Source organism: Suncus etruscus, chromosome 17 (assembly GCF_024139225.1).
Source record: "Suncus etruscus isolate mSunEtr1 chromosome 17, mSunEtr1.pri.cur, whole genome shotgun sequence".
NCBI classification, from domain to species: Eukaryota; Metazoa; Chordata; class Mammalia; order Eulipotyphla; family Soricidae; genus Suncus; species Suncus etruscus.
The window spans coordinates 36,654,475-36,669,604 of NC_064864.1; the positions used below are offsets into that span (position 1 = coordinate 36,654,475).

General features: G+C 41.6%; 1 protein-coding gene across 2 annotated transcripts in view; it reads right to left on the bottom strand.

The window, feature by feature from the left end:
• Nucleotides 1–15,130, bottom strand: part of IDE (insulin degrading enzyme) — a 113,729-nt gene that overhangs the window by 10,888 nt on the left and 87,711 nt on the right. Inside the window, exons 15-19 of one of the 2 annotated variants that reach the window (XM_049790823.1) lie at nucleotides 10,046–10,190; nucleotides 6,981–7,091; nucleotides 5,805–5,925; nucleotides 3,932–4,023; nucleotides 2,887–2,998 (exon numbers count right to left, since the gene is read on the bottom strand). In XM_049790823.1, coding sequence (XP_049646780.1) covers nucleotides 2,887–2,998; nucleotides 3,932–4,023; nucleotides 5,805–5,925; nucleotides 6,981–7,091; nucleotides 10,046–10,190 — 581 coding nt within the window. Of the gene's footprint in view, nucleotides 1–2,886; nucleotides 2,999–3,931; nucleotides 4,024–5,804; nucleotides 5,926–6,980; nucleotides 7,092–10,045; nucleotides 10,191–10,664; nucleotides 10,810–15,130 lie in introns of both variants that reach the window. The other variant, XM_049790822.1, reaches the window with a different exon arrangement.

Below are 15,130 nucleotides of genomic sequence, written 5' to 3' on the forward strand. Positions count from 1 at the left end.
CTTTTGCCTTGCAAGCAGCCGATGCAGGACCAAAGGTGGTTGGTTCAAATCCCGGTGTCCCATATGGTCCTCCATGCCTGCCAGGAGCTATTTCTGAGTAGCCAGCCAGGAATAAACCCTGGGCAACGCCGGGTGTGGCCAAAAAAAATTATTGAGGTAACAATTTATAATAGTGCTAATATATATATTTAAGGTGTCCAATGATACTGTACCTGACCCACCACCAAAGTGCCAGTATCTCTCCACTATTGTCCCTAGGTCCTTTCTCATCTGCCTCTTCCCTCACACTTCATTTGACTTGGCCAGAAATGTTTTCACAGACAACAGTCTGCTTTCATTGAACAATCTCTGGTCCCCTGATTTGCATCTTTCTATTTCCCAGGAGTGATATCTCTGCTATCTTTATTTGTCCTTTTAATGTGTTTTATATAACATGGCATCCTCCAGTTCTATCGATGTTACAGTAAATGTAAGATTTAACCTTTTCTTACAGCTTAGTATCATATTATGTGTGTGTATATATATACATATATATATATATATATATATTTATAACAGTCTCTTTATTCACTCATTTGTTGTTGGATGAGTGAACACTTGAGATGTTTCCAGATCTTATTTTCTATAAATAGCACATAGGAGTTCATACATCTTTCTGAAGAATTTTTTTTTCTTTCTGAAGTATTTTGTGTTCTTTATTTTTATATCCACCAAAGAATAGGATTGATGAATTCTATGGTAGTTTTATTTTAAGTAGGGAGGAATGGAGAACTCCTCAAAAACAAAAACAAAAAAACAAAACAAACAAACAAAAAAAACTAGGGGGACAGACCAGGTGGTTCCAGGGCCCAAACCCAAGGCCCCATGTATGCACTTTAGTTCTGAGTGTTCTCCCTGGGTCCTAGTTTTTGTTTTTGGGTCACACCTTACAATACTCAGGGATTACTCCTGGCTTTGAGATCAAACCAGGATTAGCTATGTGCAAGACATACTTTACCAGCTATACTATTGTCCTATTTTTCTTTTCTTTTTCTTTTTTTTTTTTTAGGAACATTTTCAGAATGTTTTCATTGATGTTGAACCAGTTTATAATGATGCAGTGAGGTCCTGAAGAACTAAACTAGGTATGATGCAAAAACAAAAACAAGAAACATAACTACATAGTAAGAAAGGTTTCTTGTCTTTTTTTTGGGGGGGGAGCCACACCTGGCAATGTTAGAGGGACTGTGAGGTGCTGGGGGACCAGGCACAGGGCTGGCCATGTGCAAGGCAACATCTTACCCATTACACTTTCTTAGCTCCAATGTTTCCAGACTTTTTATGTTTTTCTTATTTGTTCTGGTGCCACAATCAATGCTACTCAAGGTGACTTTTCATTTTTTCTAAATTAAGTAATTTTGTCTTGAATCACTGTTTTTTTGTTGTTTATACTTGGTGGTGCTCAGGGGTTACTCCTGGTGTGTGCTCTGGGAACCACAGGTGATGCTGGCGATCAAACCTGTGTTGACTATGCAAGGCAAAAAATGCCTGGCCTTCTGTACTATCTCTCTGGTCCCAAAATTTATATATTCTTTGTTTTGTTGTAGGGATAAAACAAAATACAACTTGTATTTGTGCATGTAAGTAATTGTTATAGTCTCAGCTTTGAAATGTTTTTCCTTTTGTTTTATTTTGTGCCACACCCAACTGTGCTCAGGAATAACACCTGGCTCTGTGCTCAGAGATCACACTTGGTGATGCTCCAGAGACCAAAACAGTGCCAAGGACAAAACCTAGGTCAGCTGCATGCAAGGCAAGCAGGCACTATCTCAGCCCCTGCTTTATTTTTTTGTCTTTTTTCATTTTTATTGACCACCTTATGAAAGCCCCGCTTTTTTGTTTTCTTTTGGGGGGCCACACCTAGTGATGTTCAGGGGTTACTCCTGGCTATGCACTGAGAAATCACTCCTGGCTTGGGGGATTTTATGGGAAACCAGGGGATTGAACCTTGGCCCATCCTAGGCTAGGCAGATGCCTTACCGCTTGCACCACCACTCCAGCCCTCTCTACCCCTTTGTAATGATTTTTTGGTTTGTTTTGGGAGAGCTATATCTGGTAGTGCTCAGGGATCACTCCAGGTGGGCTTTGTGGTACTTTCCAGAGATAAACCCAGGCCAGCCACATTCACGGCAAGTGTCTACCAGGTGTACTATCGCTCTAGCCCCTCTGTGTTATTTTTGATTCCTCATTCTTCTACAATCAATTTCCAGTCAATCATAATATATTTTCTTCAACCAAAATTACTTTTCTCTATTATGATCTTCCTACAAAAAATTCTTAGGAAATTGTCTTTTTGTTTGTTTTGCTTTTTGAGCCACTCTGTATGCAGAAATTACTCCTGGCATTGGGGCCAGATAGATAGCATGGAGGTGGGGCATTTGCCTTGCATGCAAAAGGATGGTGGTTCGAATCCCGGCATCCCATATGGTCCCCCGAGTCTGCCAGGAGTGATTTCTGAGCATAGAGCCAGGAGTAATCCCTGAGCGCTGCTGGGTGTGACCCAAAAACAAAACAAAACAAAAAAAGAAATTATTCCTGGCAGGGTTGGGGGGGAACCATATGGGAAGCCAGAGATCAAATTTAGGTCATCTGCTTGCAAGGCATATTCCCTACCTGCTATAATATCACTCCAGCCACTTAACTCACTTTAAAAAAAAAATTACTTGGGCCACAGTGGGTGGTAGTTCATTCTACCGCAGTGCTTTAGTCACTTCCTGCCTGTGCCTGGAGATGCAGCACTGGGAATCATATCCTGGCGCATAGCATGCAAAGAACATGTTCCAGTCTGTTGAGCCATTTCAGCATGCAAGTCTAAAGAAACCATAGTAATTTAACATTCCAACTTACTATCAGGCAGCTGAACTTCTCTATAGCGTACCAGCTGACTTGGGAGGAGAGGTTTGGTATGGGCATATTCAACAAGGGTGTCCTCAACCATCTGCATGATTCCTAATGCAGTCTGTGGAATAAAACAGGTCATATCCCATTACAAAACACAGATGTAAAAATCAAATGGTGTATTAGACAGTAGTCAAATAATGTGTATACATGCAAAACAAGCAAAAACCCCCAACACACACTAGTGTGGTTGATCAGAATTTTAAAAATGGGTATTTTTTAAACCTACCATCCAAACAGGTTCCATAAAAATGGAATTCATCTATCTGCAATTATGGTAAGTGAAGAACAATACATAGACATTAATAGCTGAGGAAAAAGTACTGCCAAATTTCTTTGAGAGGTACAGGTCCCAGGGAAGAACCCTTTCTACAGACAAGGAGAAGACCTTTTAAGGCTTTAGCTTGAAAAAAATAGGTCTTGAGGAAAAGCTCACTTTGACCAATTAGCAGCTGATCTAGCATAATGTTTTGGAGGCACTGTAGTACAATGGCAGAATATGGGATCTTGATAAAGACTCCCAAGAATTCAAGAGAACCTTCAACATGAGAAGCATAAATTCACTGGGTGAGTAACAATGTAATCCTAACTAATTTTTATAAAGAAAGGTCGAGCCCTAGCAGGCTGAGAGAACTTCAGAAGTTACCTGTTTAAATAGATAGTAGAATTTTACTTCTGGTTGAAAGCCCACCAGGTACTCTTACCATCACCCAAACTGCTGACCTACACACAGTGGGCCAGGGCAGGAATTCCCTTCCTCCTTAATGGTAGCAGAGAGGGTGGCAATAAAAGTAGGGTCACAGTCAACCACAGTCATACTTTCCTCTCTGTTCTCTGCTTCCTTCATCCAGAGAGCAAAGACTAACCGAGTAAATACTAAGAATACTTATGCTCAAACCACAGTAGTTAATAGTCTTAGATTAAGGTAAAAAAACAAAAACAAAAACAACTCTTCTAAGGATCCATAAAGAAGTGCTAATCCCACAATACCCACCTGCTTTGTTATGTTTCCATGGAGGAGGGCTTCAATGTGTAGCCGAGATAACAGTTGAGGAATGAAGGCCTTAAGGCAAGGAAGGGTGACATCTGCAAAGGTGCAAAAAATAAGTAATCTCAACCCATGAAGCTTTATAAAAACACTCTAGAGAATTTGAGACAGAAAAGTCACAAAAATAGCAGAGAGTTCCTATAATTCCAACACCTAACGCCCCTTAGCTCTCCTAAACACAATGCAATGATCAAAGCCACAAAATCAACTCTGGACCATACCGTACTAAAATAGAGGCAGAATCAGTTCTTGGTCTTTTGGCTAAGATCAAGTATACTAAAATATAGGCATTTGCTGGTTTTTGATTTCTCACCGGCAATTATGGTAAATTTCTTCCTTTTCATCCCAGGCTCCAATTCATACCCCACTTTGCAGTTAGTTGCCAAGATCTTAATTTGTGCTAATATGTGATATTTGCTCAGTCTTCACTTGCCTTATTACCTTAAGATTCTTGGAAAGGAGACTTTTTTTGGGGGGGAAGGGGTCTACCTAGCAGCACCCAGGAGTTACTCCTGGCTCTGCACTCAGAAATCACTCCTGGCAGACTTGGAGGATCAGATGTGATGTCCCAGAATCAAACCCAGGTTTGTCCCAGGTGGCCACATGCAAGACAAATGTCCTACTGTTGTGCTCCTACCAACCTCCTCCCTAGGTCATACCCAATGATGCTCAGGGATCACTCTTGATGGGGCTCAGGGGATCATATACCATACGATAGGTGCTGGGGATCGAACCTGGGTTGGTGGTATACAAGGCAAACTCCCAGTATCTTATAGTTTCTAACTCGATTAAATAGATCGAAAGATGTATTAGCACTCCTATCTGATAAAATGACCAAATTCCATCTTTTTTTGTTTGTTTGTTTTTTGTTTTTGTTTTTTGGGGGCCACACCCGGCGATGCTCAGGGGTTACTCCTGGCTGTCTGCTCAGAAATAGCTCCTGGCAGGCACGAGGGACCATATGGGACACCGGGATTCGAACCAACCACCTTTGGTCCTGGATTGGCTGCTTGCAAGGCAAACGCTGCTGTGCTATCTCTCCAGGCCCCAAATTCCATCTTTTATTCTTCTGAAAATTTAACTGTTAATAAGTTATAGATGCTTGAGTACAACATACAGCGTTCTGCAGAAATAATCACTGTAGATTCAAGCTGAAAATAATAAACACAGCTAATGCCAGAAAACAAAAAGTTACTTCAGGGAGTAGGAGGTAGTATGGGGACAATGGTGCAAGGAAGTTTACACTATTGGTGGAACTGGTGTTGGAACATTGTATGCCTGAAATTAACTACAAGTAACTTTGGAAATCATGGTGCCATAATTAATTAAAAAAAATTAAAACCAAGGGCCGAAGCGGTGGCGCAAGTGGTAAGGCATCTGCCTTGCGCATGTGCTAGCCTAGGACGGACCATGGTTTGATTCCCCCGGCATCCTATATGGTCCCTCAAGCCAGGAGCGATTTCTGAGTGCAGGGCCAGTAGTAATCCCTGATTGTCACCGGGTGTGGCCCCAAACACCCCCAAATAAATTAAAGCCACTTCAAAGGTCACCATAATTTTTATTTGAAAACAAGCCCAGGGGACGATAATTTGTTAGATAAAATGTATGGTTTGCAAGTGGCCAACCTAGGTTAGATCCCAAGCACCCGTATAATTCCCCAACTCCTACAAGTAGTCCCTGAGTAATGACAGGTGGGGTCCTCCACCCATAAAAAAGAACAGCTCCCTTTAAAATAAATTTATATTAGAAAGCATAAATACTAGAACTAGACAGTAGGATAAACCAAAGAGATCTCAGGAAGACAAAGGCTGTGCCTCACCATCCAGGGCTTCTTTCAACTCATCTTTCGTCCAGGCCACTTCAGTCATCAGCAAGCGGAGGTAGTACATGGCATGCTGGTGGGGCTGCTCAGCCCGGAAGTTGTTGAGAGAGCGCATATACTAGAGAAAGGAGAAACGGGTTTCTAACTTTTAGCGATCCTTTGAAAATAAGTTTGTAAGATCAACTATAAATACCAACCTGCTCTTTGCATAAATCATGCTGCGGGGATGTGCTAATATTTGCCCCTTTTTGCTTTCAAGAGACATGTGATGGAGAAAGGCATTTATTCCTCTCTCACCCATAAATGACAGACTTTTCAGTATCTGGGCTGGGGCAGTTTCTAGATCGTACAGAGCCATCCTTAGGTTTCCAAGACCCCACCTCTTGGCATTCTTTGTGCCTAAGGCCATCCCAAAGTCTCTAATAAGTTGGCAACATGGAATGCTATCGATCAATATTACATATAAAAATACATGTATGTGGGGCCGGAGGGATAGCACAGTGGTGAGGCATTTGCCTTGCATGCAGCCAACACAATACAGATCCCAGTTCGAATCCCAGCATCCCATTTGGTCTCCTGAGCCTGCCAGGAGCGATTTCTGAGCACAGAGCCAGGTGTAGCTACCGGGTATGACCCAAAAACCAAAAACCAAAACCAAAAACCAAAAATAAACTGTATGTATACACATCATACAGAGACATATGTGCATATATATAGGCTCATTTTAAGAAATGCCATTTATTTTTGTGTATGATAAAGGCCATAGTTTGGTTCTTAAAAGTTATCCATCCCATATTTCCAGTACTGGGTTAAGAGTGAGCTGAGTTTGAGCAGGATTTGTATCAGGCCTAGATAGTTTCTCCAAAAGTAGCAAGATTCTCATAAAAGGCCATTTTCACCTAGGGAAAACTATGTGCTCCTCCAAAAAGGAAGTTAAGATGTCCCTAGGATCACTGCAGGCTTTTCCGAAAGCCAGTGCTGCTTCATACTTGTGGATGGGCCATGGGCCCAGGAGGCTTTCTAGCACAAAGGAATCTACACTCACAGAGTGATGATGGACACAGGGTGGGGAGTGCTTCTCTCTGAAAATATTCAGAGCATGACAACATCACCTTGTGAAGTGAATTATATTTGAGGTCATTTCACTGACAGAAATGAACCCAGAAAACTTACCGCCTCTTTGATGATTTCAAATCTTTTTTCATCGATCTCAAAGGTGGCCATTTTCTCAATAATCTTCTTTAGCAAAATTGGCTGTTTATCATTGTATCCTTTCACCGATAGCTAGAGAATAAAAAAGTTCAAGCAATTTAAAGTCGAAACATGGCATGAGACAACTTCCAAATAAACTAATGTTGATTTTGGTTATTTTGAGCACATGTGGTTGGGTGCTGGGAGGTCATGTGGTGCCAGGGATCACACCTGGGCCTACTACACGCAAAGCATATGCTCCAGCCCTTTGAATTATTTCCCTGACTAACCAAAATAAATACTTTTTTGTTTGGAAAGAGGGTGGGTTTAAGCCACACTTGAATTGGTGGTGCTTAGGGCTTACACCTTGTTGTGGAACAAGGATCACTCCAGACATTGCCCAGATGACCCTTTATGGTGCTGGGGACTGAACCTGGCTCAACCACATGCAAGGCAAACATACTACTTACTATACTATCGTTCCAACTTCCCCAAATAAACATCATAATCTGAAATTTGGGGGGGGGGGCATATCCCCAGGATGTGGCCAGGGATCATTTCTGGAAGTGCTTGGATGACCATCTGAAGTGCTAAGGATTCCAGGTCACCTACATGCAAGGCAAGCTCTTTACTTGCTGTACTAGCTCTTAGGCCCTTACTCTGGATTTCTTAGAAATTTCCCAAGTCAAGTATATACAAATAAAAGTCAAATAGGCCCTTAATCTGGATGTCTTAGAAAATTCCTCAATCAGGTATATACAAATAAAAAAGAAAAAATTTAATCTAACTTCTCATTATATCATTTAAAACTTAGAGACAATAAAATTAACTATTTTTACTAGTAACTGAAAAGCTTGAGTTTGATTTTCCTAAATATGAATAACTTTGTAAATCATGGTGGTTTTTTTTTTTTTTTTTTTTTTTTGGTCACACTGGGCAGCACTCAGGGGACCATCTGGGATGCCAGGATTCGAACCACCGTCCTTCTGCATGCAAGGCAAATGCCCTACCTCCTTGTTATCTCTCCGGCCCCAATCATGATGTTTTAATAAAACATTTTCTAAAGAAAAAAACCTTAATTCTTTTTTCTTTTTCTTTTTTTTGGTTTTGGGCCACAACCGGCGATGCTCAGGGGTTACTCCTGGCTGTCTGCTCAGAAATAGCTCCTGGCAGGCATGGGGGACCATATAGGACACTGGGATTTGAACCAACCACCTTTGGTCCTAAATCGGCTGCCTGCAAGGCAAACGCCGCTGTGCTATCTCTCCGGGCCCTAATACTATCTCTTATGTCCCCAAGAAGAATTTCCTTTTTTTTTTTTTTTTTTTTTTTTTTTTTTTTTGTGGTTTTTGGGTCACACCCGGCAGTGCTCAGGGGTTACTCCTGGCTCCATGCTCAGAAATTGCTCCTGGCAGGCACGGGGGACCATATGGGACGCTGGGATTCGAACCGATGACCTCTTGCATGAAAGGCAAACGCCTTACCTCCATGCTATCTCTCCAGCCCCCAAGAAGAATTTCCAAGGAATAGCAAGATTGAGTTTTTTAGGTATAGTAAAAAAGTGTAAAATATCCCAGGAATAAAATATTAAATCTCAAATGGTTTGTATTTACCTCTGATGAAATTAGGCAGCCTTATTTTATATTAATATGGCATATTTAACCCCTTTTTTCATTCAGAGTTGCTCAATAAACATATCACTGCTTGTTTATTTGACAGGTTCTGATGTCCCAAAAGCCCAAGGCAGTGAAACAAATATAAAGTGAGAGTACAGTGATTTCATGCCATCAGATTCTACCTTAGGAAAAGTTACTTCACAGTCTCAGAAAGTACTGAAAATCAGGGGATGCCACCTGTATTCCTAAGATGGTGGCACCCATAGTAGCCAAGGAGACAATGCATCCAAAATACCTAAGAAAGCCTCCATGCTGCAAAAAAATGATAGGATTTCCAGGAGTGAGGACCCGTGGCCACAGAAAAGTACATCATGATACTGAGAGAACTAGATGGACAACAAGAGTGTTCAGGGCTTACTCCTGGTGGGAGTTGGGTGACTACATGTGGAGTTCAGGATCAAACCTGGGTTAGCCACATGTAAGACAAGTGCCCTACTTGCTGTAATATCTCTGGTCCCCAAACATAATTTATTTTCAGGGTAATATACTACTAAAATTCAACAGCAAAAAAATAAACAGACTACTACTTTTCCACTTGGGGTTTACTGTTTCTTCTGGGCTTCAAATTTCCCTGGATGCTGAGGACAGCTTATAGACAATCGTTCTACATTAAACAAAACCAGAAAATTTACTTGTGTAGAAATGGTCACTGTAAGATAAAACTTGAAAAGTTTAAAAGTATTTTGTATAAACTCCTCATTTTGTTTGGTAAGGATGATGCAGCACATGCTCTCGTTTTAGTTTCCACTGGAACAAACAACATAATCTAAAGTGAAGATGAATGTGTGCTATATGTGAGCGTTAGTTTGGAAAATGTTAACTCAAAAATATTTGGAAAAATGTCAGCAAGTTTTAAGAACAGGGATGTAGTTACTTCTTGGGATGCATTTAATGATGCTGAATTTAAAAACATATACTTAGAAGCAGTAAATGATGCGTGCCACAAAACAAATGAAAGTGTCCGGTGTATATGAACACAGGAACTTTTCTACCGCTATTAGCAGAAATAGCAGCTTACAAGTAAAATTTAAGTGCCACACAGTGACTATGGATAGATTTTACTTAGACATTAATCTATTTAAATATGTGGAACAAACAACATGCTGTCAGGATTAATATGTTAAACGTTCCAAGTGAAGGAGCATGCAAATAACTGTAGCACACATACATGTCCACAAGATGCACTAGGCTCTACTGAGTCATTCGTTTAGTGGAATAACTACTAATCCGAGATCTTCAATCTTATTCAAAAGGTGCAAGAAAAAAAAATACCATCTTCTTGTTTAAAAACGCAGAAGTTAATCGTTTTCTCAAGCTCAACATAATGCTTAACCAGGGTGGCACCTTTATTTTGGTCTTCATTTTACTTACAAGTATTGCATTCATTCCTGATGCAATGGCATAGCTCAAACCTGAAAGGCGTGCTGCATATGTATACTCTTTTAAATCATCCTTCAATAACCTGATAAACAGGTATGTCATGTTGCAATGGAGAGGATCAGCATAAATGTAGCGACTAACAAAAGAAAAACAAAAGAAATGCTTTGATACCTCAAGCAGTGACATGGTAATGAAGAAACATGACCGAAGAGTATGAATATGCAGCCTCAGAATCGGAATTTGAGGGAAATAGTATCGGCCAACCTTCTGTTGACAACGGCAGCAAGCCTTCTTTCTCTGCTTTCTGACCAAGACTTTGCTATTGAATGAATGAGATCTTAACCTACATGGGGTCAATTTTGTTTGAGGAGAAAAATAAGACGATCTGATGAAAGATGGTCAAAAAAAGAAATCATGGAAAATTTGCACGATATGAATGGAATATTGTTGATACTTAGAATAAGAGTAACTTAAAAATGATGAGAAATTATGATTAGCCATAAAAATTAAAAAAAAAGAAATTAAACTCATACCCTCAATCAAAAATGCTTCCATCAAATCAATATAAAAAATGTTGATGAGTGGAAGGCTCTAAGACGTGGGTACTTACATACATCCCATAGATGGTATTTTGGAGATCATAGCTCAAGCCTGCTAGCTCTGCTGCATATGCATACTCGTTGAGTGAGTCTTTGAGGAGCTCAAGGTACAAATAGGCCATGTTACAGTGCAAGGGGTCCACATAAGCAAATGGGCTGGAAGAAAATGTTGACAGTAAAATTGCTGTTTTATTAGTTCCCCATGTGATGTGGCCTTTTAAGAAGGATCAAGAAACCGAATACCAGTTAATGCCATTTCCTGAAGACCTGGCTTGAATTCCTGAGTTTGTTTTCTTCTTCATTTTGTTTTGTTTGGGGGCGACACCTCGAAGTGCTCAGGGTTCATTCCTGGCAGTCTAGGGGAACCATTCTGGATTAAGCCTGGGTTGACCACAGGCAGTCAATGCACTACCCACTGTGCTATTGCTCCAGCCCTGTTTCTTTTCTTTTCTTTTTTTTTTTTTCTGCCACAAATGGTGACGCTCAGGGGTTACTCCTGGCTATGTGCTCCGAAATTGTTCCTGGCTTGGGGGACCATATGGGAAACCAGGGGATCGAACTGCTCCGGGCCCTCTGTTTCTTCTTTTTACCAAGGATAAGAAGCCTGAAATATGCCATGTATGGTGAAGAGGGAAAAGGCATTACTTCTATAGAGGGTGTGGCAGAAAGGCAGGACAAAGGAATGGGCACAAGTCTACCTTTGTGCTAAAAGCAGGGGGAGGTTTCTCATAGGATTAATACTGTTTCTTTGTTTGATTTCGGGCTGCACTACGTGGTGCTCAGGGATTACTCCTGGCTCTGCTTTCAGAAATCACTCCTGGCAGGCGTGAGGGACCATAAGGGGTGCGAAGAATAGATCCCAAGACCATCCTGGGTCAGCAGCTTGCAAGACACATGCCCTACAGCTGTGCTATCTCTCTGGCCCCAGGACTGATACTCTAGGCCTCTAAGCAAGACACATTCTTTTTTTTTTTTTTTTTTTTGGTTTTTGGCTTTTTGGGTCAGACCCGGCGGTGCTCAGGGGTTACTCCTGGCTGTCTGCTCAGAAATAGCTCCTGGTAGGCAAGGGGGACCATATGGGACACCGGGATTTGAACCAACCACCTTTGGTCCTGGATTGGCTGCTTGCAAGGCAAACGCCGCTGTGCTATCTCTCCGGGCCCGCAAGACACATTCTTGATTGACTTAAGACTGTGTCTGTGCTTGCACGGTATCAGTTAACTTAAAAGAGAAAAACTGAAATATGTGAAAATGGTAGCTTATCTCCGAGTCTTCCTTAAAACCAAAAGAGCTAAAGCACTGTCTGTGGAAATAATTGAATTTTTCTACCATGTTAATTATAGCAAGTGTAGTCAGAACTAGGAAACACTATTAAAACAGAGAATTATATAAGTGAGAAAGAGTAACAAGAGAAAGCAAGAACAGAGTGCTACAGATAAATAGGACAACAGAGATCATTTAAATCTTTGTTTTTCTTTTTTTTTTTGCCACACCCAGTGACGCTCAGGGCTTACTCCTGGCTATGTGCTCAGAAATCACTCCTGGCTTGGGGTAACCATATGGGAATCCGGGGGATTGAACACCTTACTGCTTGCGCCACCACTCCGACCCCATAATCTTGTTTTTCAAATAAATAACATACTTATTTATCTCACACAGGTCTGTAGAAGCAGCATGAGGATCAAAACAAGTCAAAAGGCTTATTCATGACTATATGACATTGCTTATCTTTATGAGAAGAAAGTAAAGAGTCACTCATTCATCATATATATATTACATGTTTATTACAAAACTAGGTTCCTTCCAAGGTCCTGGAAACAAAGAAGGAAAACTTCCTGATTTCAGAGAGTTATACAGTCAAGTGTCTTTGGAGGAGACACATAATAACTTCTTCTGGTGGTGGTGCCAGGTATCAAAGCTAGGGCCTTGCAGGAAAGTGCTAGAGCACTGGACTACATCCTATCCAAGCAGTAAATTTAAATGACACACCAAGGACAACAGTGCAATGCAAAAAATTCAGCAGCTAGATGGAACAGGAGTAATGGATAAGGTAGCAGTGATAGAGAAGAAAAACTGCTATGAGTCCATCAATACCTCTATTCATTTTTTTTTTTTTGACACACCTGACGCCGCTCAGGGCTTATTCCTGGCTCTATGCTCAGAAATTGCTCCTAGTAGGCATGGGGGGACATATGGGATGCTGGGATTCGAACCACCATCAGTCCTGGGCTGGCTGTGTGCGAGGTAAAATGCTCTATTACTGCATTACCACTCTGGTCCAACACCTCTATTCTTTTTTTTTGGTTTTTGGTTTTTGGGTCATGCCCAGCAGTGCATAGGGGTTCCTCCTGGCAGGCTCAGGGGACCATATGGGATCTGCATGCACGGCAAATGCCTTACCTCTATGCTATCTCTCCGACCCCCACCTCTATTCTTAAGGGGACACAATTTCCATGTATGAGATGCCAGGACTTAAACCCAGAACCCCAGAAGTTATATATCTAATGCCTGGTAAGGAGTTAATTAGGGAATTGAGACTGCAAGTCTGGGGGAACATCAGAGTTAGAAAGGTATGGAATGGGGAGATCCCAGGGAGGGACAGTTAGTACACTGGAGTTAAGGCAATTTCCTGTTTGGCTGGTTCATAAATTACAAGTTTCCCTCTACCAGTAAATATGATTAATGTGGAAATAATTGATTTTTTTCTTTTGCTGAGAGCAAAGCCATCAATTATAATGAAACTGACTATAGAGCAAAAACAGGGGCAAATGACTATGGCACTGAAGGAATTAAGTACAGTACTGTACAGCAGTACAATACACTGTTGTATGATCACAGGGATAATTCCTAGCATCACCCCCAAAATTAAAAACAAACAAAACCAAATATAAATATAGTACAGTTACAGGGCCAGAGAGATATCACAGCAGTAGGGCATTTGCCTTGTACACAGCGAACCTGGGGTTCGATTTCCTGAGCTTGTCAGGAGTGATTTCTGAGCACAAAGCCAGGAGTAACCCCTGATCGCCACCAGGTGTGACCCCCCCCCAAAAAAAAAGTACAGAACAGTTATACAGATTTTCTCTTCCTGAAAATACTACATGCTCTGTAGTTGATTTTTTTTGGGGGGGGGGGCAACACCAGTTTCATGCTCAGGGGTTACTCCTGGCTATGTGCTCCAAAAATTGCCCCGGGCTTGGGGGGACCATATGGGACACCTAGGGATCAAACCGCGGTCTGTCATAGGCTGGCGCTTGCAAGGCAGACGCCTTACCTCTAGCACCACCTCTCCAGCCCCTCTGTAGTTGATTTTTCAAAATTATTTTATTTAAATATACTGTGGTTACAAGGTTGTTTATTATAGGTTGTATTTCTTTGTTGTTTGTTTTTGTTTTTTGGGGGGGCAACAGCAGGAGGCACTGAGGGGTCACTCCTTGCTTGCACTCAAGAATCATTCTTGGTAGGCTCAAAGGACCATATGGGATGCTGGGGATTGAACCTGGATTGGCTCCAACCAAAGCAGATGCCCTTACCCATGGTGCTATCACTTCAGGCCTTGGTTGAATTTTTAAAGCATTTTGGGACCTCCACAACTAAGAACAGGTCAGCTCACAAGCAAAATCCTCAAAAGAGTCGTCCATGAAAAGACTTCCCAAGACCATGGCAGCTTCCCTAACTAAAAAGCCAAACATGGGGCCAGAGATATAGCACAGCGGTGTTTGCCCTGCAAGCAGCCGATGCAGGACCTAAGGTGGTTGGTTCGAATCCCGGTGTCCCATATGGTCCCCCGTGCCTGCCAGGAGCTATTTCTGAGCAGATAGCCAGGAGCAACTCCTGAGCACAGCCGGGCGTGGCCCCCCCAAAAAAAAGCCAAACATAAATCCAACCTGAGAAGACAAAGCAACACAGCTTTAACTCAGAATACAACTCCAAGAGGAGCCCTAATACCCTGCATCTTCATAGCTGTGCTGGTGAACAGAGGCTTTAACAAACTAAGGAAACAAAATTCATCCATGACACTTATATTCAGGTTTGCTAGTTAACTGACAAAAATATTATGTAACCACATATCTATATGCCTAAATATAAGGGTCAGTTTTAAAAACTGACTCTGTATATACATGAACATAATCCAAAATGGTACAACACACACACACAAAAATATCTTTAAAAGTGTACAAGAAGAAGCCAGAGTGATAGCACAGTGGGAGGGCATTTGTCTTACATGTAGCTGAGTTGGGACCTACCTGGGTTTGATCTCCAGCATCCCATATGGTACCCAAGCCTGGCAGGAGCTCTTAGCGCAGAGCCACAAATAAGTCCTGAGCATTGCCGGGTGTGGCTCCAACCCAACCCTAAACTAAACAGTGTTTACCTTGAGAAAGAGCAGAACACACAGTGTGTAATCATGTAGGGAAGAAAGATTACTAATTTGGTCAAATGTCAAAGCGTCCCTCAAAGTGTACTTGAAGTAATT